A 27,550-nucleotide genomic window follows, 5' to 3' on the forward strand; every position below is an offset into this window, starting at 1 on the left:
AGTTTTTCCGATGTCTTTCGGAAACGAGCGGATGATCCTAAGGCTCTATTATCATACCGATTTTTATTGGCTATACAAATTGAAAAATCCTTTTAGCCTCTCCCCCGTTTGTTAGTATTAATACTTGAATTGTGAAAAAGGATCGATCGATCTGTATAGTCAATCAAAATATTAGTACTCGACCTCATAATTTACGAGTACCAATTTTTTGATTGACTATACAGATCGATAATACTTGAATTGTGGAAAAGGATTGATCGATCTGTATAGTCAATCAAAAAATTGGTACTCGTAAATTATGAGGTCGAGTATTAATATTTTGATTGACTATACAGATCGATCAATCCTTTTCCACAATTCAAGTATTAATACTAACAAACGAGGAAGAGGCTAAAAGGATTTTTCAATTTGTATAGCCAGTAAAAAGATTCATAGTCGAATGCAATTGGTACGACAGAGCCTTATAGGATCCCAATCAAAAGTACAGATTTTCTTATTCCTCGTTACTACGTAAATTCGTAAATTCGGCGTATAAAATTATGCGCCTTCCATCCGGGGGTGAAAAATATTTTTTTTTCGCGCCCGCGCTCTCGTTGACTCGAGCTCGGGTGCATACGGGTGAAATAATGAATTTTTAACGCCGCCCTTTTGCACGGGGCAGGCGAAACGTGACGGGACCGTGTGCGCCGAATGGGGATAAAATTGGTTCTAAACTTTCGGCTAAGAACTCGCGCCGTCCCGGGAGAGCATAAGCATTTATCATTCATATCTCGCGCGCGATATCGATCCGGTAAAAATATTCCCTTTATATCTTTTACGATATTCAAGGGACCGTTTCTCTTTGCGCGTGCGAGCGCTGTTATTGCAAATTAACATTGGAGAAAAAAAAAAAATAAATAAAAGGAGATACAAAATAATTATTTCAGGCTATTAATAAAAATGAAAAAAATATTGTACGCTTTGATAAAGTCGTATATTTCGAACCGCATCGCGAAAATAAAATGAATCGATGAGAAACGATGCAATCGGGATTGAGAGAGACAGATCAAGAGACGGATCTCGAAGCACAATTTCGCCGTCGAGTAAACCGTAATTTCAAACGGTACCGACATCGAAATGAACGAAAGTTCCCCTCGTTGACGAGTCCGAGCGTATTCGTCATATAATTCGCGGGTTGACGCGTAATCACGGTACTTCTCTAACCGGGGGACAATTCTAAAAGTACAATCGCGGCAACTGCACGCGCGCGCGCGTTCATCTACGTATGTGTGCGCATGTGTTCGCCGATGGCGAACTTTCCGCAATCCCGCCGCTGGTCCCGGCGGAGAAACACGAAACGTCGCGCGCGGCGGAAATGCGCGAACGAGAGAAGAGGATATGCGCCCGGGAGGACCGGCGGAGTCGTCGGGAATCGTAACTACTTGTTCCATGCAAATTCGATTTGCAAGTTCGATTCGTGAGCGCGGACCGCTTGAAGACGAGCGTACTTTCGGAACGAGTTTATGCGAATAATATCGCAGTCGTACACAATACAAATATACGCGTACACATGTACAATGATCGAGTCGGTGTACTGCCACAATCAACGTCAAGTAGAACTGTGATTAAGGGAAATCATTTCTGCACTGGTCCTTCTTGTTCCGCACTAAAACAGAAATAGTCATCCTGACTGAAATATTTAGCGCGCATCTCGCCGATGTAGACATCGTTCTATCCGTGCTCTATTCGCGCAATTAATTATGTATCTGAATTACGCTGTGAAAATACGATGAGTGGTGGATCACATTTTTAACATTAATTGCAATAAAATCGAAATTTTATTAAAATGACAGGGGAATTAATATACATACACAATTAAATTTAATTTCTATAAAAAATTTAGGAACAAAAAAATTCTAGCGATCAAAAAAGCACGATATTTTTTTAAGACATTTTAATAGAAGATATCTGTATTTTGTACGTATGATGGTAGATCAGAAAGGCAGAAGGAGAGAGGGAAATATCAGTTACTTGTTCTATGCAAATGCGTTTCGCAGGTAGATTTCGATTTAGCCGAATGTCGGATCCAGACGGACAGCACGGTATAGCCTTTCGATACACATGGCTAATGTCCCGAGGGTACAGAATTACCATGCAAGGGAATAGCAACTTGGGCGATTCAATTCGTTTGAATCAATGACAAGCTCTCAAACAACTGGTCATCCGGAAAATGGAAAAGTTAACGAAACAGAGAAATATAGAAATTAAAATAGCATATCAAAATAGAGGAATTAACGCGCGGCTAACAGTACACATATATTCGCGCGAAAGGAAGAAAAAGATTTTCTTCTCGCACAATTTATACATACGTGTGCGATACATGCTTGAGATGTTTAAAAATTGCGCTACATCCGAGATAGATCCTCAATTTACCACGTTTTCGTGACACGTGGGCCGATCCTAGATCATGTTGTTACCAGAAGCAACCGCGCAAGCGTGTAACAATTCCCGCAGACCATAGACTCTCCTGACTCTCTGCGGATGAATCGCTTTGAAATTCACCGTGCAAGCCGGCGAGCTCGCGTGATCCGCGGATAAAAATGGGAAACCCGATTTGGCGTCGAGGGTGGACGAGGAGGGGGCTTAGATTTCGCGAGACGTAAAGACGCGAGCTAAATCATTCAGACGAGAGTCCCGGGACGTCGCTGAATCTTTGCCCGACCCGACCCAGGGATCGTGCGCGTGTTTCAGAAAAAGAGCCGTGTTTGCGCCGCTCTGGCTGCAGTGGCAAAACGGAAACGTCTGGCAGCCATTGTAGTAAATTCTATGGCGGTGTCGTGAAATCACGTTTCACCGACGGAGATGCATTCCTCGAAGGTCCCCGAGATTTTCGCCGACTTTGGAATTCTTCCGGGAATTTCGCGGTGTTAACCTTCCCTCCCTTTCCCGCTGTCCTCCCCTCCCCTTCCCTCCCCTGATTCTCGCCGACGACGATGGGGATGCGCGCGCGGATCAAGCTGAAAAGATTACCACCCGACTTCCGCTTTTCGTTGTTGATAGAGAAATACACGACACATGCACATGTTTTCCTATATTGATCGAACAGCCAAAATCTCTTTGCGCGTCAATATTTTTTATATTACACGTGCAGGCAAAGTGGCACTTTGTGTGCGTGTTTCCTGTGCGGAAAGCGGCCGATTTCCCACGCCGCCATCTAGCGGCGACGCGGTGAGTGAATAAGCCGCATTCAAAGCCATTGCCTACGGCTGAGCCGCGTTCAAAGTCATTTGCTTTGCCCACGGTTTCAGCCGTGGACAATGATTTTGAACACGGCTATTCCCGCACCGTGCCGCCGCAAGATGGCGGCGTGCAATCGGCCACCTCGCGCACAGAAAACGCGCACAAAGCCACTTTGCCTGCACTTGTAATACAAAATAGTATGCTATTCAATGCAAAAATCATTATGAAACACGTGGATCTGAAATAACTTGACAAGTGAGGTCGCACGGCGCAAATAATAAATTAACGCGCGCGATGGCGCGAATATATATATATATATGTATATGTATATTCGTCGTCTCGTGTGAAGATCTCACGTTATCGACTTACGCCAAGAGTTGTACGCTTATCGCGAACGTAGCTGCAACAAATTTCGCCCGCAAACTGCATCCAAGCTCGCTGAAACCGGTTCATGCCTCTTTCTTAAGTCTCTTTTCTCCCCCTCGTGCTCGCTCGAGCTGTTTTATACGAGCTTATTACGCGGAATACGCGACGGAGCATCGCGACGGCTCTATAGACGCAGAGAGGGCCGAGAGAGGCGTCGCGTCGTCTCGTAAATCCCAACGTCTAAAGTCGACGCGTCATTTCCATATAGATTCCGTCGTGTGCGCGACTCGTCGACCAGGTCGCGACGACGAGATCCCTTTCACGTTCCCGAGCAGGAAAGTCGCGCCGGGTTTTTTCTCCGCCATCGATCCCGCGATCGTTCGATCGCGGGTGAGAGTGCATCCTTGGAGCTGCGCGAACGTAAAAGCGCGACGAGATTCTTTCCCTCGCGATCGCCCCGCCGAAATCCTTCCTGCCGCGACGCGACGTCAGAAAAAAATGTATACGTCGCTATTGCGTTCAGTAGAGCGGAAAGCATATCTTCGAGATGCTTCGAAGACCCGCAAGAAAAAAAAAGAGGGAAAATCTGTTGAGACGCGGTTTCCTCAATCTCTTACATACGTAAATTATTTTCCTTCCCGAGAAAGGGAGACGCTCGTTTCATTTTTTATTGCCACTCGATTCACGAATAATCGGTTTCTTTTTATCGCGTAATCATCAACAATTCCGAACGAACGACTATATGCGAGAGCATCAGATGTCTGTGTGCACGTGTGAAAATACTCGTTTCAAAGAGTAAACTTGGCTATCGAGTCGCGGTCTACCCGACCAGTGTGTCTGTGATTCAAAGAACATCCGCAACATTGTGCGGCTATTGAAGCAAACTGTCCGTTTACACAACAGGCTCTCGCGATAGCGTCGTACGTACGTACGTACGGTCAACAACGGTGGTCCGGTTGACCAATTCACCGTAGCAATTGACCGCAGAGATGGAAGAATATTGGGTCGCGTGGAAAAGAAAAAAATCCGTCCGGTATCTTCTCTCGCCGAACGCGACAAGACAAGAACGTAATAAACGACGGTCGGACTTTCGTTGACGGATGAGATATTACGAATTACGACCGCGCGCGAGAAGGGCGTTCTTCGACTGGATTCGGGGTGGAGGAGGCCGGGTCGAATTTTCCGACCCGAACCGCAAATTTCGCGGGAAACCCGAATATACACGCGGAATAACGGCGCTTTTCCGCGCAGCTGTAAATCCGCGGGAATTTATCGCGCCGCGCGCAACGACACGATAAATGGGCGGCCGTTCGTCCGGGCGAGCTTTTTGACGAGCGGCTTGAACCCCCTTTTTCCCCTTCCTCTCGTTGATGCCCACTTTGCTTTTTGTGTCGGTTCGAGCGTCACACAGATAGAGACGGGATAAATGGCGCCGAGTGAGTACGATGGGGATTGTAACGGGATCCGGTCGAGTGGCTCGACGACAGTGTTCTATAGGCGCGGTATAAATCCCCGGATATGTTCCAGGTAACGATTTAATGGCGTCTCGGGGATATAAAGAGATATGGAGCGGCGTGCGAGTCTGGAGGACAGGATTGAACGCGGGGATGGTAAAGAGGGTGGGAGAGAGCGATGATGCTCATCAACGTTATTCCCGGCTGTTACCGAGACACATTTGCGTTTTACGTCCATTATTTCTTCATTAATTCGTATTCCACTTTCGCAAAGTCTTTTGAAGTTTCCATCAATTTACTCTCTGTGTTTGCGATAGCCTCATTTTAACTTTCTATTATAATAATTTTACTTTAACGACGAGCGAAGTAATAGTGCAAGTTTTTTTTTCTCTCGTTGGATGTTATTGATTGCTTGAGAGTCGAATTACGGTGGCTATAAAATAATTTTTTTTTTTCTAAGTGATACATGCGCGATACGTGTTACTTCGACAATATAATATTCAATCTTTTGAATTTGGAAGCATTTATCAGTTGGTCGACTACTTGCGATCCCTTGGAAAGATGCATACGTTACAGCGCGCGTACAACACTCGCGTTCCTGCATATAGATTATCCCTCTCACGTCTCTCTGCACGAAATATGTGCATTTATTACAAAATATCTGAGCGTTGCAGCGCGCGCGCGTATTCGTTTCCACATTAGAAAGCATAAAACCTTTGCCGCGTCTGCACGAAATATGTACATTTATTTCACTATCCATCATCAATGGTAATATTTCGGATATAAAAAGAAATATAGGTATAGTTGAAAAATACAACAACCCCAATTTCTCTCCTCGTTATTTATTCGCTGTATGATTCATCGTGATATTTAATTATTATTATTTAGATTATCATATCGGTAAATTATATGTATTACCGCGGAATGCGCGCTTATTTCGCGAGAACCGCAGAAAAATACCTCTCGCGCGTCGCCGAGATGCCAATCGAATTTCGCGCCGAGAATCGTTCATGGGAGGAATCGAGGATGAGGAATAATATCAATCAGCTGTGCATAACGAGTAATCGCGAAATGCCGGATCGCTTCTCCAGCGAAATTCAGAGCCGAGTATCATCATCACGTTGTGTCTGTCTGGCTCTACGGATAGAGCGCTTTGTGCGGTAGCGGGCCTCCCTAATTAAGGCGCGCTCATAATTGCCTATCCACACACACACACAGACAAACAGTATACACCAGCATAACCGACCGTACCGTCGGCGCCGATTGTCGACTCAAAGCGTCGCCTGAGCGAACTCGAACAATACGCAATCATAAGCCACGAGCGTGCGTCTCTGGGATATGTTGCGATTACGACTGGTCCGTGATAGGGCGCCTAAGTGATAGCGCATTGCCGGGGTGTTATATTTGTCCTTTAGTGCCCAAATGCAGTTTGCGCTGAAAGGGGTTTAATCGCACCTTGTGAAGGAGTCCGCGAGAAGTGTCATTTTAAGGCGAGTAATCATTTTTAATCGCGCTTTTATATGACAGTTAAAAATCCCTTACACATGTTACAATATTTAAATCAGTTTTTCAGTAAACGCTTCTTCTCCATTTAGCTAAGTGATAGCGCATTGCCGGGGTGTTATATTTGCCCTTTAGTGCCCAAATGCAGTTTGCGCTGAAAGGGGTTTAATCGCATCCTGTGAAGGAGTCCGCGAGAAGTGTCATTTTAAGGCGAGTAATCATTTTTAATCGCGCTTTTATATGACAGTTAAAAATCCCTTACACATGTTACAATGTTTAAATCAGTTTTTCAGTAAACGCTTCTTCTCCATTTAGCTAGAGTAACACTAAGCGGTGAAAAATTATGTTGACAAAGTATATCACGCGGCTTCGTGACAGCGTTATCGATTATTCTCGTAGTTCGCTATTTTTTTCTTTTTTTTTCACATCTATACATATATCTAGTCGTGAACAAATAACGCCTTAAATTAAAAACGTTTGCGATTGTTAGTACGGTCAAACGGGCTCGCACGGGATATTCAACTGGGGATACGCAAGCACACAGACGCGATAATGTAAAAACTGTATAATCATAAATCACGACCGCCGTAGCGGCGTATTGAAAGTACGATATTTTGCCCGCTCAAGTAAATGGCTCGGCGATAACATAAGCTCGTCCGTCTTAATTAAGGGCCGCGGCTGTGTTTTGCCCGCGATAGATACGGAAAACAAATCGACATCCAAAGCCTGCACGGTAGCCCTGCTGTGGTGGTCGTTTAGATTAACGTTGAGCTACCCACAGCCTGTTTCCCCTCCGTATATGTATACAGCGTGCTCGAGAAATACTGCATTTTCCGCGAATACATTACAGAGTGTCGAATATTTCTACGTTTTTATTTTATACGAGAAGACTCGATAAATTGAGACACGTTGACTAAAAATTAATTAACTTTATTAATCAGTTAATTTGGAGAAGACTTTAGACTTTAGTAAAAATTAATTTACACACACAAATAATTTTGTTGTACATACCTCCTATTAAGATGTCATTTTCTTTATTTAATTCTGCGAATCTCGGAAATGATATAAAACGACGTTATAAAATTGTATTCTTAATGATGATTTAATTGTGGGAAGGTTACGATTAGATCATATTTTGAAACGTGCTCTAAAGTTTTTCCATTAAATACGAGGCATCCGAATTTCATTATAACCGCGAATACCTTAATTAAGCCCGGTCCGCAATTGGCTATCCGCGAGTGTACGATATATATCGACGGTCCCGGCGTTCCTGTGGCTGCATCCGAACAATACATCCATGGATGTGCAGGCCATTCCTCCAGGGTCAGTAGGTGCAACCAGCAGCTCGAAAACCCTATTCAATTACTCCGCTTGAGTACACCGGGTGTTCCGACAGCGGTGGTGACGATACCCACCTGAACGCAGCACGAGATTTGTGGAGACTTAATTATATGCATCGTGTGGCGCGTAGTAGATGGCAATACATAGTAATTGGCTCGCAAATACTAGTTGAATAGCGAGAAGATGACTTTTCGAGCTTCAAATAATAGAGATAATTTAATAATAAAATTGCAGATATGATTTTATATGCGTTCAATTTTCCTATAAATATGAAAGTGTTATAAAAACGGAATTATTTATTAATATGTTCAATTTTCTATTTTAATGCTTTTAATATAGTCATAATTTTAGTATCGCGTTTCATTTGACAGCTGTCACAGAAAATGTAATTAGATTTACAATAATAGTAAGAAAATATTCGATTGCGTTTATGTCTGACTATAACAAGCAATATCTACTTAATATCAGAGAATACGTATATTTTTAGAATTTATATTCGGTTACTTGATTAAATTACATTTATTTATTCTCTTTCGATTTCTATTTCTATATAATGTAGATGAGAGCAAAAAGATAACCGCGTTAGGAAATTTATTAACTTGAACCTAGGGTAGTTACGAAAACAAATTTTTTTAACACTTCGAAAATAATATATATATTGTATATATAGTTACTTTCTACGACCTGCGTTCAAGATGCTTTTCACGTGCGTCTAAATAACGCATGAATGCGAGACCAACAGCGTCGAGTTTAATCGTCTTAGTGTCTCGTCGAGGTTTCCTGTAATCATTTCCCTTTGCAGGATTATGAGTCTAATTACGAGAGTCTGGTAGACGGAAACGTGCAGAACCCGGGTTCTTTCGAGTATTTAAGGCCCTGCCAGCTCACGGCGTCGCGACGTCTGCTTAACGTCTGTCGAATAAAGCGAGTGTGTACGCGTGCGGTTTTAAGGCCGACTAAGTTGGAGCACGACGAGGTTCGCGAGACCTCCGAGATGTCTCCTAGCTTAGCGAAACTAAGCAAACTATCGCTGCTGCTTACCGTTCCCGACATACCGCCCAAATGTGCCGCATAGAGACAAAGCAGCGATGAGACAACCGAGGGGAAGGAGGGATGAAGGATCAAGGCAAGTGTCAAGTACTTTCTCGCGAGATTCGCAACCGCGCGAAAGCGATTATCGGCAGACATTTCGACAATATCTGTGCCATTCCATTATAATCGTGTGATATTTTCTGCAACTTTGAAATAGGGATCGATAATTATAGTACAGAATTAAATAAATATTCGTGAAGAAGATAAATTAGATATCTAATGAAGATTAAGAAATATTCCACTTAATATAAACTTTAGTCTAAACATATAAATTATCATTATTACATAATGAATTTTCAATATAACTTTATAGATCGTATTTAAATAACCACCTAAAGTATGCTATCTGTGTGTGGTAACGTGATTGAAATTATTTGTCGTAATCGCAAAACGTGATATTAAGTTTCAAGCATCCTCGCGTGGTTTCTGCATATATGTAATCTGAAGTATGCGCCCTTATAATACTCGCGTAATATACGTAATAATTGAATCCTATTTGCAATGGCCGAAGGCTACCTGACCACCGAGAATACATACGCAAGAATGTAAATATGTAACTATCCGATCCTTCTGCATTTGCTGACAGACTGGCTCTAATTGGATGCATTTACCTACAGGCGAGCCAATATGTCGCTTCTTATTGTACATAATTTAGAAATAAATATCCGAATCATAAACTGTCTGATAATAACTCGAAAAATTAAATTGATTAAATTTACCGTGTTTGACAGAAAATTTCACATTATTAATCGTTTATGCGTATATAATTGATTTTTATTATGCGTTATGATAGGTCGATTATGAGACGTCAAACAATCGCTAAAATGCGCCATCGAAGGCAATAAAGTCCCTTCAACGAACATTAACTAGCTTCGACTCTTATTATGTCAAACCTGGTTCCGCGTTCGATAACTCGTAAAAAGTTGAAGAACTCCCCCAGAGTACGCGCGTTCTGAAATGACGGCAACTTTTCATAATCGCGGAACCGCGACCTACCCTTCGAGAGTCCTGCTGTTCCATTCTCTGGCAGCTCTCATCTAGCCCGTTTCACCGACCATCCTCATCTAGCTTCACTTGAGTTTCAACGATAAAATTCCCCGAGGCGAGCTTATGTCACAGATAATCGCGCGACCGCCGTCTCCTCGGAAAAGGTATCACTGCATTCCCAGAAAAAAAGTTCGAATTAGATGCAAATCGAGACTCTATTAGCATAAAACCTATTCGAAATTATGAGTGGAATTGAGTTTTCTGCGATAATAAAAAGACTCGTAATAAGCAGTATGAGAAAATAATTTTTTTCGCGCGAAATTGCAGTAAGATGAATAGGAGAGAAAGAGAAATAGTATAATGAACGAAACCAAAGAAAGGCAACCCTATATTGCGTACCACGGCTAATCTTACGGGAATCACGATAATTATTTTCCCCGATGATTATACAAATAATCCCGGATAATCCGGGGCGAGCTTCGTTGCACGCGACGTTGGAAAATGATTCGCCGCGTGCGAGGGATGGCCAATTTTACCGGTTAAGTTTTAACGACGGTTTTATGACGTCACAACCAGTCAGGCGTCGAACATTATTCACTGCGAGTTAGTATAGAGAGCCGACGTGCGTGAGAGGAGCCTAAAATCGAGTTCCCGTGAACACCACGCGCGTGTTTCACTCGCGCGTGATATGAGACCCGGTTTCGACCGGCGAGATTTATGCACCATTAAGAAAATTCGGTGTTCCGATAATGGCGAAAGACACGCGCTCAATCGAACTCCGAAACTCGCTGGGAAGCGAATGCAATAAGAGAAGAAATGTAATGTACTTTATCATAATAATTGCGTAAAAAGAAGAAAATGGAAGAATAATTTTTATTCTACCAATTTTATATTAAAATTGGTAATTTAATGCATTATATATTATAAAAAAGTATGATACAGCAATTTTTTGTTTTATTTTATATAGAAATAAGAATTTATACGTGATAAATAAAATTGAGAGAGCATATTGCAGCAGAGTGCTCGTTTAAGAGAAACACTTAACACTTTGTATATGTAATGAAAAATGAAAGAATTACTGTACGAGCGATTAATGATGAACTGCAAAATCATTGAAATCGAAAAATCGAAGATTTCTATCTCCTCCGCTAATGTATTCAACTTTTAAACCAACAACTCATTAGAAAAGTGTCGTTTAAACTGTCGCGCACATAATTTCCGGGCGAAACTTTCCCGCGCCGATCTTTCTTCTGTTCCACTTAAAGCACGGTATCATCAATCATTGAACAATAGCGGCCGAAGGAGAGCCGGCAAAAAGTGAAGCTTCTCGGCTGATTGTCGAGTAGGCGTACATGTACGGCGCGACAACACAATGGAAACTTTCGCGCTATTGTGGCAGATGGCTTGTTGGACAAGGTTCGTTGAAAATAAAAGCTATATTCCACGCCCGATCCCACACTACCAACTCCTGGCGCGCTAAGGAAAACTCGGCAAGTAGAAAAAGGGTTAACGCGGCCCCAGATAACCCCGTTAACTCGGCGCGGTAGCCAACTTTTTCTTTGTTCCCGAGATCGGATATAGTCCTGGGGCCCCTTTCTTTCTCCCATTCTCGAGACTTCGGGCTCTCAGCAGACGGTGGCGCGAGACAACATCACAGCCGCGAGTTAGAAGCTCCTTTCGACCTTTCGCGAACAATGGCGATCACACGAGTCGTTTGTTTCCAAAGTGGCTCACGAGTCAAAATTTGCAAACTTTTCTCGAGTCCTATCGGATATACGAGCGTCTTATTTTATCCCTTATACAGGGTGTCCGGTAACTAACGGACCAACGATCACAAAGGGATTCTTTGGTCAATTTGGGAACGATTTTTCCTCAGCGAAAATGTCGAAAAAGATCATCATTTTTTACAACTTTCCAATATTTATCATTATGTATCTTTATAACTAAGCCTCAAATTAAAATTTTATTATAGTAAACTCTACCTGAAATTAACCGAAGAATGTAATTATGTTAGACTTTTAACTCCAAAACGTTTAGTTTTCAAAAAACCCATTTTTTTCAATCGCTTATAACTCGAAAATTATTGACTTCTCAACATTTTTGCTAAGGAAAAATCGTCTTCAAATTGGCCAGAGAATCCGCCCTTAATCATTGGTCCGTTAGTTACCGGACACCCTGTATAAACTATCTCTACTTACATCGAAGATTTGTCGCTTGCAACAGATTTTTCACGAGTAGAGAAAGAATTATCTTTATTGCCTGCCTGCAGTACAGATTGTCGTAAGACTTTACAACTCGCGCCATATGAAACTATGGAGGTTGCAGTTCATAAATCTACCATTTGCGGTCGTAATCCGGGATATATTCAAGTTGTTTTGGCAGTTACACACATATTCTGACTTACACCCGTCGGATTAATATTCTTATCAGCGCCGAAACATAGCGCTAGATGCCGTGCTATGAAATTATAACGTGGGTATACGTATGTGATTTTAGCGAAATACAAGTTCGTCATTTCATGAGATAATTTCTCTCCCGCGGTACGCATCAACGTGTGACGCAACATATATCTGTCGGTTGCTCAAAAGCCTTACCCAAGTGTCGACTCGGAAGATCGAAATGTGTTCACCTAGCAGTGCACTAGAATCTCGAGAGGCAAGCACGAAGATGGAGTGTACACATAAATCGCGCGACTTAAGCCCGAATAATAGACTATCGATTTTGTTCTCGGCTCGCTCTACCTCTCTGTGTGCGTTTACTTAGCGGAAAATTAACCCTTGCGACCGAGTCGCGAGGACTGGATTAGAAAACGGCGATCGCGGAAACGTGAAAACGTCTTACAAGACGCTCCTCCTGATTTATCCTCGCGATAAATAAATCGCCGACGTGGCCGGAAGATTCGCCGTACGATCGAATCGTGGAAGAATTATCTGACGGAGAGAAATCGTTGGAATGCGATCTCCCTTTTGATGGTAACGACTTTTATTCGAATACATACGAATTTATTTATTTAGTAAGTCATGGACGAATAATTAAGAAATAGATATCTTAGGATATTCGAAATATTATAATATTTAATAATATATTTCTTCAAATATAAAATAATTCTTTTTCTCGAACGGGGCTGCAAATACTCGTTCCGTTTACGTCAAATCCGGCAATTACACGCATACAGAATATGTACCATTTGAACGTACGATCGTACGCGCGTAATAAGGAAAGGGACTGAAATTTCGAGCTCCTTTCACACACACATACACACATATATTAATACATGCACATTTACACAGGGCGGGTGCGGCCTCCGGCAATCCCGGATCTTAGGCTCTTGTTGAACAAACGCGCAGCAAAGCGCGGCCTTAGTTACGACTAAAGTTTGTAATATACGATCAGGTGTATCGCACCATCGGTCGGCGCAATAAGACCACAGGTCTGACGAGGAAACTTGTACCCCTTAAGGTATATAAAGCGTTATGGAAATATTACGGTAATAAGTGGCTCCGTGAAAAAATTCAAGAAAGCAGAGAGTGGATTGCCTCGAATAGTACATACGATTGCGTTAATGTGTGATGATTCAATTTTTTCCGCAAGATTTGCTGGTAAAAATATTTCAGAGAAGAGATCTTTCTTCCATAATTTAAATTTGCGCTCATAATAAATATATATTTTATTTGTTATATTTTACGATGATTGACATTTTTCAAAACGTCGTTGAATTATAAAATATAAAGTTGGCAGAATATAAATTCTGTGTTATATATGTAATTTAAATTATATTTTACTCCTTTATATCATATTTTTTGCACGGTTTTAAACTTTATAATAATTTATTATACATAATAGCATATTATGAAATAAATACATGTGGAATATAATTACAAATTGTTTCGCGATTGCGGTTTGAATGAATATACCAGGGAATTGTTTGAAATAAAACAACATGATAGACACATGCTTAAATTCCGCGAGAATTACGTAATCGTGTCGTTATATGTGCGTATTACAAGAAATGAGATGTTACTCGCTACTTCCCTCTCTCTCTCTCTCTCGCGAGTGGTGGTAGTTTAATTCAAACCGTGCGTTACAAGGTACGGTACACATGTAGCTACCACATCGAGCATCGTCGATCTTGCCTGAAGCAAGCAGATAAAGCGAGGGCGACACGTCATAGGTGCGCGTGTTCCGGGAGCTCATTAAAGCGTGGTCGATATTTGGTTATCAAGCTCGGCTAACGTTACAAACCCTTATTTAGATCGCCCGATGAGAAACAAATGACAGCAAAGGTGCAATAAAAAAAGGCTCGACAAGCGCAATTAATTGGTAGCCTTTTAGAGATTGCTCGACTCCGGTATAATTGCTCTTAGGTAGCAATCGCTCTTGGTAGGCCAGTCCCTGGGTAGGAGAAAGTTTTAAAATGCTTCTTTCCTTCACTTAAGCACAACCTTTCGCTGCGCTATCGATGACCCAGCTCAGAGGCACAACAATCTCAAATTTAATTTATCGCGAAAAGTTCATTCTCAAGTCGCTGCAAATTAAGTGAAATTTTTCTTTTACTTTACGACCTTTTTTATATTGAAACCATTTCGATGTTATCTCGATAATCATTGGAGAATTCCAACTTTTTAAATTGTTACCTTGCGTTTAAACAAATATCCATCAGATTAACATTATAAACACATTACAAAATAGTTTTACCAAGTAAAAGATTTTTCATATAATTTGTTCAATGTTAACAAATAATTTCAAATCAAACGCTTTGAAGAACATCGTTTAATAGTTGGTGGAATCGAATCTACATGCGTAAAATTTTTGAAAACTTGCTGGTGATCGTCTAGATCCAACATCGTCGATGTCAAAGCCGATTGAAATTGTTACACAGTTTCAATACACGGAATAGTATCGACCATGTTCGATATTCCATTTATTTAATGCTATCGTTGAGCATCGTTCTATTCCGTCGTAAATTCAAAAAGTGTATAGATACTTCACGCGTCAAAATGATATGGTCACAACACGAATTTATTATCTATGGTATAAACAAATATATTTATACGAAATATCATTTATTTCCAATTTTCCCGCTTTTAATTTTTAGTAAAGAAAAGTTGAATTTAACTTTTATCGAGAAAAAAAATCGCTTCGTATATATATATAAATTATTTTTCGAGTCACGATTGCGAGAAGTATTACGGGATCATTCTCTGAATGACAAGTGAATATCATTTCGCGCATTATTTAATTTGTAAGCAACTCGTAAGTGTATTATTGAAACGACGATTTGTTTCGAAGCAAAATATTTTGCTCGCTTTTTCGCATATATTGACGCATATCGTATGTATCGTATCAATAAAGCTGCTAATATCGTTTAAAATTTAATGCGTACAGTAGTAATTTTCTAAAATATTAATTTTATGCATTGAAAATAAAATTCAATGTATACAGTAATAATTTTTTAAAATATTAATTATTTTGTGTACTATAATTTGAATTTTATTTATATATTACAGATCGACGTAGCTTCCGATTAATGCAGTAACTCTTCTCCTATTCACCGGTCGGTGAGTCAAAAACTATTACTTTATTTTATAGAGATTAGATTGTAGAGATGTGTAGATCTAGATCGTAGATTGTGTAGACTGTATAGATTGTAGATAGTTCCGTTACCTTAAAATGAAAGGCTTACAAAATATTAAGTATATAATAAAGATGATAAATATTATAATTTAAGAAAAACAGAAAAACATTATATGGTACATATTTAACCTAATTTATTTAAAACTATATGCAATTATAAATTGTTGTAAATAATTAAATAATTATAATTACTTATTATTATAATGTATAGATTTTTTATATTATATAATATTTTGTAATCCGTTCATTTTATTGATAGATAATTTGAGTTGTTACAACAAATAAGTTATATTAAAAACGTAACTCTCACATATTTTGCGGATATATATATATATATATATATATATATATATTGACATTTTAAAACAAATGTATTAAAAAAGGTAAAATTCTTCTCTCGAAATGTATCAAAATGTAATTTACGATCGGATTTTAGAATTTCTAACGCAAATTTCTTATATACACGTTACTTTATTAATTTATTTTTTATTTTTGAAATTGACTAGTTACAAGTAATCACGTAATTCACAAGTTGCGTTAATTGCAAGCTGCGAATAGCTAAAGATTAATTAATAATTATTGAAGCGAGTAAGGAAAACTGTACTAGAACAGTAGTCTAATTATTAAGGAAGCACACATACGGCGTGTCTGACATTGTATAATAAAATGTTCGTATTAAACAAATTAATTCCGATATCCTAGCAATAGACAAATCGAATCTCGCGCAAAGTTTCGTGTTTTTAGCACAGAAATTAATAGCAAAGAAATATAAATCAAAGGACTTTGGACAATTCTGATCAACCTGAAAAGAAGAGCAGGGCTAGGAGGCCTCTGACGCCGGAGCAACCTTGCGGTAAAAATTTTTATTATTTATAATAGTATAATACTGTTATAAATCACCTTAATTTCATTCCTATTTAAATTTAAACAAGAAAATAATTAAAAAAAATACTTTTGATGTATAAAAGTTTTATACAAAAATTGCTATAAATATTATATTAAAAAATTGTCTTTTTATAAAATTTTAAAAGTTATTTCGTCATAATATATATTTGTTGATTAATGTACGTATTTTTCGAAATACAAAATTCAATAAATATACAATGATAAAATTTGGAAATATTAATAATTTTGAACGCTCCTGTAATTTGAATTTTATTTTGTATTACAGATCAGCGTAGCTTCGATGCAGTTAAACTCCGCTGCTGCGCATAGACTGGTGAGTGAATTATTATTTTACGAGGTAACGGTTTTGTACAAATTAGATATGTAGATGTGATTGTAGATTGTAGATTGTAGATCCGGTACCTCAAAATTATAGACTGTAGGTTATAGATTGTAGATTGTAGATTCGTCAAAATGAATTTTTCTATAATTTTGAACATGCTCTTTCATTTTTTTATATTTCAACGAATAGCGGTAATAATTGATTATTTCTTATTCTTATGTTGTTGTCCTATATGACCTATATATTGCGTTATATCACTTATTAGTTTTCCATATTATTTATTATCTTTCGAAGGACCATTTCATTATATGTATAATGATTTTCCCCATATTTTTAAAAACGCACTCTATTATTTATCAATAGGTTTTAATCATTAGGGGCGATAATGAATAACTTTTCCAAAATTGAGTCCCCATTTAGGTACCATAATATTAAATTGCCACACATCTTTTTTCTATATAATTTATTATCGTTTGATGTGCATTTCATGAAATAATTTTCTTAATGTTCTCGAATATCGTTCGATTTTTTCGCTACGAGAGCAAAGTTACGTAATTCCGCGACGAAATTCGCGCAGAATTGCCTCAGATCGCAGATTAGCCTCAGTAGCGGATATAAGGGACCGAGGCTGACCGGGTATCCAACTTCCGGGACACACACGTAGATCTCCCCGTCTTATGGAGTTCTAAATATAGTCGATATCCCGATAACTTTCCGCGGCTCATCGAACACCGGCATACGGTTTCTTTCTCGCCGTTTGAAGAATTGCCGTGCTAAAAACGCTCGGATCCCTCCGGGTAATCTTCGCCTTAAATAAAAACGCGCAGAACCGTCGGACCGGATTTCCAACCGTCAGCGAAAATCGTCACTAACGATCCGTTTCATCGCCCGTTCCAATGGCCGTTCCGATGGCTATCGAATGAATCGAAGACGTCTCTCTTACCGAACGTATATATTTCACATTAAAGTAAGTTTTCAGATTTGAGTCATTTGGTCATCTTTTTCAACTCGTACCTTTTTTACAAGTACATTTGCAAATACTTTGTCAAATTTTCTCGTTTTTTTTTGTCATTTCGATAACGCATGCAACGTTCGTGATCCGTCAACTGCGAGGGAATTAAGTGATAAAAGTTCATGATGTAAAACTCGGCGTATCAATTTTTCAAAATAATTATAACTCCGGGACAAAAAACATTTGTCATCAGCTTCAAAATAAAAGATGCGACTGCGATTTTTATTCCATTACATTCATATATATGCGGATATTATGATTTATCGTATCCCACATACACGTACAGTTTTGACAGTGATGATTTGTAGCGCTCGCGCACGAAAAACAGCGAACTTTTATAAATAGCGCAAGACTGAAAAATATATCAAGCGCGAGCCTTCGACTCTCATCGGCACAACTGGCATTCATCTGGATGAAAAATAGCATGGCAACAGTTTGCCACAAGGATGAACAATGTTTTTCTATATAAATGTTGCACTATCAAGGGACTCTGAGTGGAATGGAGGTTATATAGGGAAGAGGGCGGGAAGGGGTAGATTTTTTAACCGGGATGGAGGAATAGTTATCGGTCCGTTGCATGCACGGACATATAAATCTATGACTGCCGATAACCCGCTTTTCAAAATAAATATCGTTGCGTTTTTCAGTTCTACCAGCGAGACGAGTCGCGCCCGTTTTAAATAAACATATTGCGACGCGTAATCCCTTAATACTCGGCGTTTGTCGAGAAAAATGAAACTGTCAGCGACCGTATTCTCGTCAATGTCGATCCAGCATTTCCGTAGGCACAAGAACGATTAATTCTACGGCACGATACTGCGCGAGGGAAGATTATATTGTACAAATCTCAGTCGATCAGTTCTATATATCAGTATCTCATATATAAATTGTCGTTTAAAAGATGATACCTACAAATTGATTCTGTATCGTCGACGTGCTTTTGCAATCCTCTTACAGTAATCGAGAAAAATCACGCTAATACAGATCCCCTTTACAAGATATATCGACAAAATCGCGCGCGACAAATTTTCGAATAAACATATTACCAATGTGACGCGTCTCTCGATCACGCTACGGGCGAGAAAATTGATGTCGATATCGAAATGAACGTTGAGGGAAAGCCAACGATAACCCCGTATAAACAGCGCGACGTTACACGCTCGCGTGAAGGCTTATTGAAAGCGACACGCGTTACTCGAGTGGCGATGCGACTGATTTGGTTGCCCTACCAGAATACGCTGGTCGTTCATGACAGCGACCAGTGACACGATCGGTCACGCCGCGTGAAAGGTTTCATTTAAGGTTTCCATCGCGTGCAGAGAGAGAGAGAGAGAGAGAAAGAGCGACCACAGAGATGCGTGACCAGGTTTGGAGGACCGTCAGCGAAACGACGATCAATCACCCCGTCGATCGATTAATTGATGTCAGTGTCAAAAACACTGAATACTTCCACACAAATCCACCGATTTCACAGTTTTAAAAGGAATAAAAGGAAAAACGTTTTATGTAAAAAAAAAAAACCTCTGAAACGTATTCGAGCCGATTAAAGGTACAACAGATTTTATTCGAAAGCCGTCGATGCATTTATTGACGATTATAGCTTTTCTCAGATTCTTTCTACGAATATCGATGAAAAAAGCAATGTAGCGCAGATTATACATTGAAATATGAGATATTAGTCGCGAGGATAATTGTCGTGTTCTCTTGCCTTGCAATTTGGTAAGGAACGTGTTAAATCTGTTGTAAGGTGAAGTCTGCAAGAGAAGTCTTAGACTGGCTGTGACGGTAATTCCGGACGCGGTTTAACCGCACCACCACCATAGCTAGCCTTAACAGCCGCATCTGTTCTTCTCTTGATCTTCGTTCCTGTCCGGAAACACGAAACTCAAAGTTGCGCGAACAGGAAGAGTAGAGAATGGAATGGAATGATGCGAAGGAGGGTAGAAATGGAGGGTGAGGAATAGGACAAAGAAGAGGGGCAAATGAGGAGACTAGAATAGAAATAGAGGAGAGATAGATAGATAGCATAGGCAGATATATATATATATATATATATATATATATATATATAGAGAGAGAGAGAGAGAGAGAGAGAGTAGCTAAGATAGTCGGAGGAAGGAACGCGGAAACTTCTGGTATAGAACACTCAAGCTTGATTGCTGGCGACGAATTGAATTAAACGCTAGTAGTAGGAAGAGGTTGCGGAGAGGAGGAAACCAAAATTAATTCGAGCTCGAGCGATTAGCGCGAATTAAGTTCCGTCCCAACGAGCCGTCTCGATTAATTGTGCGAGCGCATATTATAGATCGAAGCATCCGACTAACAAATTGACAAACACGCACGTTTACATATGCATATATACACGCTACGTCATTTATTGCGCGTTGTTTCGCGTACAGTGTCTCGTAAATAAATCAATTAATTCAATTAACAAGAGATGAGAGTTTCAATTTAACTCAAGTATTAATTTAACTCTAATTCCTTAATTATCAATTAGTATCAATTAGTATCAATATTTTAAAATAGCTTCGTGTTATATTATTTGTCGATATGCTTTATTACGCGACGTTCTACCAGCGATGTCTCCAGAGATATAAAAAAAACCGGTCACAGAAAAGAACGCCATGGCAACCCATCGTATTATCGACATCATTATCTATTATCAATATCTATTCATGTATATAGAATGATGGCATGTGTGTATTTCTCCCATGTGGTTTTTCTTTGAAAGGGTTTACGTGGAATATCCACATGCGTAATACATTACCGGTAATGCTCATACATAAGCGATTTTTGACGCTATTGGACGCTACCGTATATCCTATAATACGTGTGATCCACTAGTGGAGTTTCGGGATAAAAGGGATCGGAAATTAATTTAAGTGATCTGATCGTTGAAAGCGAACAATGTTATCTCGCGATGAAATTCGTTCGCCATATTGATCCGCATATTATTTTAATGTTTCTGTTTAAAAACACATCGTATATACATACTATTTTCAAATGAACCGTTTTCGCTGCAATTCAACATTGAATTTTCAACATAACTTGTTAATTCTAAAATTGAAAAAATATATTGCTCGCAGTTTTTTATTGAAACTTTTTGTTTCGTTATATTTTTTTAAGCTTATTGCAATAAATTTTTCACAAGCTTTCTATTTCTCTAATGCTTATCGAAATCTCTTGTATAAACAAAAATGTATGTATATTTATAAATAGATTTTCTATTATAATCGTTTAGCATACCATAAAGGTGTAATTCCATATTTAGAAAAAGATAAAAAAGAAAAACTTTTCATATCCGTTAAGATTAAAGGTGCACGCATAAATCATATAAATCTTTCAAGTATTCAACATAACAAATTCAAAGTACAAAATAAAATGCAAGCAAATATATGCATTAAAATGCAATCATAATTATATGCACGATGCTTAAAAAACGAAAACACAGAATAGTTCGGACATTAATGCTATTGGGGACAGAAGAATAAAAAATATATCTCTTCGGCGCCGTTTTATTTTACCTTTAAATAAAACTATCGGTAATCGAGAGAATCCGATATTAGATGAATAATCAATCCCGCTCTTAATATATATCGTCGTTTGAAATTTTGAAAGCGCCGTGTGCCCTCGTCGCGTTCGGGCTTCAGGCCACTTTGCGAAGCTTTAGGTAAAAACGGACGCATATTCCGGGGCATTATACCAGCATTTGTAACCGAGTATGTCGCGCGGCGACCGTGCATGTAATGTATACATTACCCGAAACCGATTCCGCCGTTGGCGCATGTACGCGTACCGTGTCGCGATGTTCGCAACGTTCACGTGTGCAATATACAGGGGTATGCACGGGAGACCGTGTACATACGTATAGCTCTTCGCGGCACACACGCACACACACACATTTAAAGGCTGGCGCGCGTTATGTTGCGCCCGGGGGCACGATAATTCAGCAGAAAAACCGCGAAACATTTGTCCGGCCGCCATTAATTCCGAAACTGCCTCGACATTTCTGGCGAATCTGCATAAAACCGTAACGTACCACTCGATAATTCGACCGATACGCCCATGCGCGACCCTTGGTTCCCTCGTACATCTCACGTTCTCCATTCTTTTCCTCCGCCGTTCTTTTTCCCCGAGTTCTCTCTCACTTTCGCCCCCTTTTGCCGCCAAGTGGTTCGGATCGTGTTTTATCTGCCGGTTTTTTTTGTCCGCGCTTTGCACTTTCCGCAATTCCCTGCAAATCCGCTCGATGTCACCGGCATGCGAGGAGGGAAGCGAACCCTTTGCGATCGTGTTACACGATACGGCGCAGCCAATAGCACTCTCGTCCGCTTCCGGCCAAAACTATAATACACTCTATCTGCACACGTTCAACTTTCATTTCTCTCTTTCTCTGTATTTTCATTTCCGCAAGTGCCGCAGAACATTCCTTCGTGTCAAACGTTTCAGTTTAATTTACCGTGACATAATTTTGTTCATTTGCAAATGTGCGATAATGTAGGCACTAATTGGAAAATGCAGATATCGCGACGATCCTTGTTCAAGCTCGCATCTTTCAAAAAGAATTTACAATGATTCAAGCGCATTTTAGATGTCTGTCAAAGTCGAGAAATGTCGGACGCAATAGAGAAACTCTCGTATCGAGTGCAGCGAATATTTCCACGTCTGACTTATGCACGATCTCTACTACTTGAACTTTTATAACAGCTCAAATCTACCTATCGTAAAGATAAATAAAATTTATATTTACGGAAATTTAAATGAGAATCACAAAGATTGAGGATATTTTCTACCGATTATGCGCGCGTGTTTCGCGCGATATCTGTAATTAATTTTAATTTTAACGCATTACGCAGTATAAAATCGCGAATATGCCGGGACCATGTTTGTGCGACGAGCAAAGGAAAAGGCCACACAATGGCTTCGTGTTCGTTTGCTTTAACGCCCGTTGCCTTCTAATTAAACCAACCACCGAAAACGAGAAATTGCAAGCAAACGGTTTTTTTTACGCGGTGGTCGATGCGCACGACTGGTTGGCCGCCGCAAGTTAGAGGGAGAAAAAAATGGTAAATTGAGTCGCGCGACTAATTAACTCCGATTGCATTAATTGAAGGGTCACGCAGAGATCGTTTGGTTCGATTTTAGCGATTTCTCAACAAATTGAATAAAACTTACAAAAAAAGATACTTGCTCTATTTTTTATTTTTATAAAATGATTAAAATACATAGAAAAAGATCCATTAATCGCATTTTTATTTAAATATTTTTTGGTTTTAAATTCTGCTCTCGATTTATTAAATCTGTATATTGGAAAATGGAAAATGTTATTATATCTTACATCTAACAATAAGCAAAATGTGTGTCATTGAAAACAACTATAAATATTTTTCTTATTCTTTAAATAACACTTTTAATCTCTGTCGATGCAGATTATTGAAGAAAAATTGAAGATGTTTTTTTTTTGTTTTATATGTTAAAAATCATTAAACTAGTATATTAATTACAAATTTGTTAGGTACTTTCAATTTGCAAAAATTAATACCTATATACAGACTGTTTTTTGTAGAATGCGAAATAGGAAAACTATTGAACTAGCGGCAATCTTGCAAGTAATAATTATAGTAGAGATACAAAAGGTTTTCTCGAGAGCTTCGCAGCGTACCTCTTGCAATCCAATCCTATGTCATCCCCTTAAAATCCCTTAGTCGATCCCGATAATCCTACATTGGACATGGCGGATGTGGCATCTCTCCTATACTCGATTTTCTTTATTCCAAAATTTTATTACTATTTTCGAGTCCGCGCAAAATTATAACGTAACAAATATGACATTATGTAATATAAAGATCGCAAGCATTTGTATTACATAATCATAATATGTATTACACAATTTCATATACACTCTAATATACTCTTATCTTAATTTATTTTAATTAAAAAAGCGTTTTAAGCTATTGTCCTGCGAAAAAAGATGAAACATATAGACATGCTTATTTTAAAATATAATTTACATTGCATCGTCGACTTTTTGCCGACAAAACATAATAAATTAAATATAGATATAACAGATAAATTTTCTTTAGAAAGTCTTGCAGAAAGCATTAAAAGTTCAGATACTCTCTTAATTGAGAGAAATCTAGTCACACACAATAAATTTATTACTGCTTCTTTTGATTGCGATAAATTATCAGCTATATTTGATAAAAATTTCTAATATATTATACGCATTTCATGAACATTTGAAATTTTATATAATAAGATGTTTTATATATGTATATTCAATATATATGGATTTATAATATAGATATTTTCAATTTGATTTTATTATTATTGTATAACTCTATAATATAGAGTAAAATATAGACTATAATATATAAAATAAAATCCCCTGTCTCAAGTTATGGTATTTATGATAAAACGATGCAAAAATTATTTACATCACGGTGAAACATCTTCTTATATAAAAGTTGAAAAAACTGGAAATATATTTTACAGTGCTTTTATTTTTCGAACAATTGTCTTATCTTTCTACTGTGGATCATCCTGTATACACACATACACACACACACACACACATATATATATACAATATATATATATATATATTTCTGCCACTGCTCTTCCATTCACGGCCGCTGACGTAGATTGAAAAAGCAGTCCTATTATAAATAATTTAAATGCATTGCTCGAGAGTAAAAAGCGAGGGCGGCAATAAACTCGGCGCCAGCAAAATTGATACGATGCGTTTTCCACTTTTCTTGCGACACGAACGCCAGTTACTATGGTCAATACATTTCCGGCTACGCGCATATATGTGTGTATGTATAAATATATATATTTTATATATATATATATATATATGTATATACACGACGCGGATTTTATATATTTATTTATTTATATGCCGGCTTGCGCGCACTTCTTCTCGTCTCGTTTCTTCGCCAAATGTAAATTCATCCCGGAGACGAAAGCTTTCACAAATTTCGATTTCTCTTACAGATATGAATCAAAAAAAGATTACCGTGAATCAACATGCAAACTGATAAAGTTATATGCAATGTGTTTTGCGTTTTCTTGTTCTCTTTTTTAAGCATGTTTGCGTGAAAGTGAACGGCCAGTGAACGAAAGATGACGAGGGTCCGCTGAAAGTCTCGCAGCAATCGAACAAATCGTGTCGTGATTTCGTAGCATATTTCATAGAAGTTGTCGCAAAAAGTTTACGATTCTATCGAAGGAACACGCAATATGGAAACGACGAAGAAAAAGAAAAACGAGACGAAACAGGGTGGAAGAACGGAAAAAGAAGCGGAAAAAGATACAAACGGGAGTAACATACGAGTACACGTATCATCGATCTGGTTCATGAAAGGAAATCTCCCTCTTTCCTTCAATTCTACCGAGCTTCTCCCGAAGAATCCTAATCTCCCGGCATGGCACCGATGTAACGGACGTCGCTTTTCTCGCTCGACAGTCTTGGTTCCCTTTTCTTCGCCTGATACACGACGAAGACAGTCGGATAAACGGTCTGCGGCATCGTCGGGGATCTACGGGATTACTATCCCGGAGCCTAATCAGCCAGATTGCCTGCAACCTGCCTGCCTTATCTCGACGGTACGCTTTCCCGATCTCTTTTTCTACTTTTTCTGATTCTGCGAGCGCTATGGGCCCTCATGAAAGACCAGCTCTTTAACGTCACCGACAGCGGAGATCGCTTCGCGAAAGAATACCTTTCCCTTTACGGGATACGACCTGTGGTGCGCGCGCGTACGGGAATCTTTGGCGAATTACGTGGGATTTAGACGAATTGGCTCTCCTTGCCCTCAAGACGAAGTTAAAGCGAAAGGATGAATCGCTTTTCATACAGCAATTTCGAAAATTGCGTCAAATTTAAAAAGTTGGGATACAGGTGGTATTCAAATTTCGTACAGGCAAACGAAGCAATAATTTCATATTTTATATAACTATGTTTGTTAAAATTGTTGCTATTGTTAGAAATATTCTATAGTAACATTGCGACAGAAAGTATAGATAAATACTGCAGATCAATATATGCGTATAAATGAAAATTATCTTGAAATTATCAAAGCCAAATTAAATCCATGCAGTTTTTTTTAATTATTATTAACTATAAATTACTAACCTTGCGAATATAATAATTTCGATGCATTTGGGTGACAAAATATCATATTTTTTTATAAATAACCCCTTTTGTTATAAATCGTTGATAACAACAAAAAAATCTCGTAAAATTCGAAAACAGAATGGAGCCTTAATATTGATTGTGATGTTGTATGACGGTTGCATGAAAACGCTATTGCATTTTCTTGTTAAAATGACAGCGAATCGATAATTGAGAAATAGTACATGCGATAATAAATGTATAGATTGTTAGATGTAACACTCACCCGCGTTATTATTGGCGAAAGTTAGATCCTTACCTGAAACAAAAAGAACAAATATTGTTAGTATGCATTAACAGATGACAATTGTAAATTGTGAAACTTAATTTCAGAAAATGTCAAGCTGTGAGAGACAATTTCCGGATTAAATGATAAAAAAGTATCAAGAATAAAAAATATAGATCAACTTTTAATCAATAGTATCAGACTCGATTTTATAAAGCTACGTATAATTTTTGCAAAGAATCACTCACTTAGGCTAATATTAGCTATTCTTTATTAAGAGATAACAACTGTTCTAAGATAATTTAATTCAGTGGAATTAGATTACGTGACTTATATCTGACAATATTCGCATCATTATTATTGATATTGATTTCGTTAACATGACAAAATTTAGAAGAAACATCCGACGTCCTAGTTTGCAAATAGCTCCACTTATTTTATGCCAATACAACGCACGTAATCCGATTTAACGTCTCTTTCCGTTATACTTATCGGATTAAGCGCAGTTTCACCGACTTCAGCTGCATAACGAAATGTTCGAATTTAGTTAGACACGCGATCCTTCTTGCGCACATATTATTTCATGTAAACTAACGTGTAATCCGCGCGTGAGCAATCTACACAAGCGCATGTATGTAAATATACAGAGTATTCACAGTTTGCGTACAGTTAGATATGATCCTCTAGAAACATAAGATCAAAGATAGTGTAAATCAGATGGTGGAAACAAGAATGAGAGATTTTTGCACATTTCTTTCTCTTTTTCTCACTATACAAATATTTATAAATATCTCGATTTGCAAAATATAAAACACATGCAATTAATTTTGTTAAAATTGATATAAAATGGCGAATCAGAAACGAAGCACTGTATTCTTTTAATGGAAAATATTTAATTTATATTTTAATATTTTTATATTAAACAAATATCGTGAGTTTAAATAAATGTTATTTACAATACAATTGTAAACTCATTTAATACAAAAATATAAATTACATCTTTCTCGTTAAAACAATACAGCGCTCCATTTCTATATCTGAATTGTCACTTTATATCAATTTTAACGAAATTAGTCGCGTGTATTTTATATTTTGCGAACTGAGATGTTTATAAATATTTATAGATCTTTCCCTTTAAAAGTATATATATATATATACACGATTGCTGTCACAGATATTATTGCAAAAATGCGGCAGCGTAACGCCACGAATTAAAATACGATTGGCATGCATGTGACTGGCCATAAAATTCCGAGAGAGAGGCAACTCGATGCAATATTTACATGGTAATGGATCTTGGGAATACACG

At 38.4% G+C, this 27,550-nt stretch overlaps 1 protein-coding gene across 7 annotated transcripts in view; it reads right to left on the minus strand.

Annotated features, from left to right (window-relative positions):
* Positions 1-27,550, minus strand: part of LOC114936594 (agrin) — a 464,192-nt gene that overhangs the window by 195,324 nt on the left and 241,318 nt on the right. For 6 of the 7 annotated variants that reach the window (XM_085483682.1, XM_085483677.1, XM_085483681.1 and 3 more), the window contains one exon: positions 26,242-26,274. The exons of the other annotated variant lie outside the window; for it this stretch is intronic. In XM_085483682.1, the coding sequence (XP_085339808.1) occupies positions 26,242-26,274 (33 nt within the window). The remainder of the gene's footprint in view (positions 1-26,241; positions 26,275-27,550) is intronic. 7 annotated transcript variants of the gene reach the window in all.

This window comes from Nylanderia fulva, unplaced genomic scaffold (assembly GCF_048542155.1).
Source record: "Nylanderia fulva isolate GAGA-0341 unplaced genomic scaffold, ASM4854215v1 Scaffold26, whole genome shotgun sequence".
NCBI classification, from domain to species: domain Eukaryota; kingdom Metazoa; phylum Arthropoda; class Insecta; order Hymenoptera; family Formicidae; genus Nylanderia; species Nylanderia fulva.